This window comes from Lepidothrix coronata, unplaced genomic scaffold, assembly GCF_001604755.1.
Source record: "Lepidothrix coronata isolate B3197 unplaced genomic scaffold, Lepidothrix_coronata-1.0 Scaffold3298, whole genome shotgun sequence".
Classification (NCBI taxonomy): domain Eukaryota; kingdom Metazoa; phylum Chordata; class Aves; order Passeriformes; family Pipridae; genus Lepidothrix; species Lepidothrix coronata.
The window spans coordinates 1-1,650 of record NW_016693478.1 but is presented as its reverse complement, the minus strand read 5'-3'; the positions used below and the strand labels follow the sequence as shown (position 1 = coordinate 1,650).

Genomic DNA, 1,650 nt, shown 5'->3' with positions numbered 1-1,650 from the left:
GCGACGCCCCCGGTTTTGTATCTCGGGCTGTCCCGGTTCTGTAGCGACAGGAAATAAACGCGATGAGTTTTTTCTTCAGTGCGGCCCCAAAACGGGCCCCGGGAAGGGAGGGGAGGGGGCGGCCAACGGGGAACCCGGGGGGGCACCGGGCGGAACGTTCGTGTCGGGGCGCGTTTCCGGGCGGGGCAGCCGGGAGGGACGGACCGCGCGCGGCGGAGCCTTGTGGGGACGGACCACTTCCGGCGGAAGTGGCGGCGGGAACGGGCGCGGGAACCGGGATCGCGATGGACCCGGACCCTGATCCCGGCCCCGACACGGGCCCGGTGACGGGCTCAGGCCCCGGCCTGGCCCCGGTCACGGACCCGGTCACGGACCCGGTCACGGACCCCGACGTGCAGCCGCTGCCCCGGGGCGGGTTCCGCTGCCGCCTGTGCCAGATCACCGCGGCCAACCGTGAGTGGGGGCCCGGGGGGGCTCCGGGACCGCCGGGACGGGGCTGGGGGGGCTCCCGGTTAACGAGGCTGGGGGGGTTCACCGTTCCCGTGACCCCCCCGGTGCCCCCCCAGGCCCGAGCCTCGTGTCCCACCTGTCCGGGAAGCGGCACCGGCGGCTCCGGTCGCTCCGGGCCGAGCGCCGGGAGCAGGAGCTGCGGAGCCTCTTCGTGAGCGGCTTCGCCCGCGGCACCGACCCCGCCGAGCTGCGGCGGCACTTCGGGACCTTCGGGGCCGTCACGGGGGTCGTCATGGACAAGGACAAGGTGGGGGCACGGGGGGGCTCCGGGATCCCCCCCCGGGAAGGGGGACCGGGGGTGGGGGATGTCCCTGTCCCGGGGGGTCCTGGGGGAGCGTTCCAATCTCGGGGGAGCCCCCGGGGGGAAGGTCCTGGTCCCGGGGGGGTCCCAAGGGGTGTCCCAGCCCCAGGGGGGGTCCCAGCCCCAGGGGAGTCCCAGCCCCAAGGGGGGTCCCAGGGGGTGTCCCAGACCCAGGGGTGTCCCGGGGGGTGTCCCAAGCCCGGGGTGTCCCAAGGGGTGTCCCAGCCCCGGGGGGGTCCCAGGGGGTGTCCCAGCCCCAGGGGTGTCCCGGGGGGTGTCCCAGCCCCAGGGGGGGGGTCCTGGGGGGGGTCCCAGCCCCAGGGAGGGTCCCAGGGGGTGTCCCAACCCCAGAGGTGTCCCGGGGGGTGTCCCAGCCCCAGGGGGGGTCCCAGGGGGGGTCCCAAGCCCGGGGTGTCCCAAGGGGTGTCCCAGCCCCACGGGTGTCCCGGGGGGGGGTCCCAGCCCCAGAGGTGTCCCGGGGGGGGGTCCCAGCCCCGGAGTGACCCCCGTTTGCCCGCCCAGGGCGCCTTCGCCATCGTGGAGCTGTCGGAGCCCTCGGAGCGGCAGCGGGCCCTGGAGCACCCCCGGCACTGCCTGGGGGGGCGGCGGCTCCGGGTCCGGCCCCGGGAGCACAAAACCTTCCCCCGGCCCCCCCCGCGGGCCCGCGGCCCCCCCGAGCCCCCCCAGGCCCGGGGGCTGCAGGAGGCGCTGGGCCAGGCCCCGGACGTGAGTGGGGGGCACGGGGAGGGGGGGGGACACACTGGGGCTGTTCCGGGGCGTTGGGGAGGTTTGGGGGGTCCTGGAGGGGAATCCCGAAGCTGTGCTGAGGGTTTGGGGCT

The 1,650-nt window shown here is 76.5% G+C and overlaps 1 protein-coding gene across 1 annotated transcript; it reads left to right on the top strand.

Moving 5' to 3' along the window:
* Window positions 1-257: 257 nt before the first annotated feature.
* LOC108491953 (speckle targeted PIP5K1A-regulated poly(A) polymerase-like) lies at window positions 258-1,537 on the top strand (the record flags this gene model as incomplete). The annotated part of the gene is made up of 3 exons (XM_017803739.1): window positions 258-453; window positions 567-757; window positions 1,334-1,537. Coding segments are annotated over exons 1-3 (564 nt in total), but the record flags the coding sequence as incomplete, so codon positions are not given.
* Window positions 1,538-1,650: the final 113 nt, after the last annotated feature.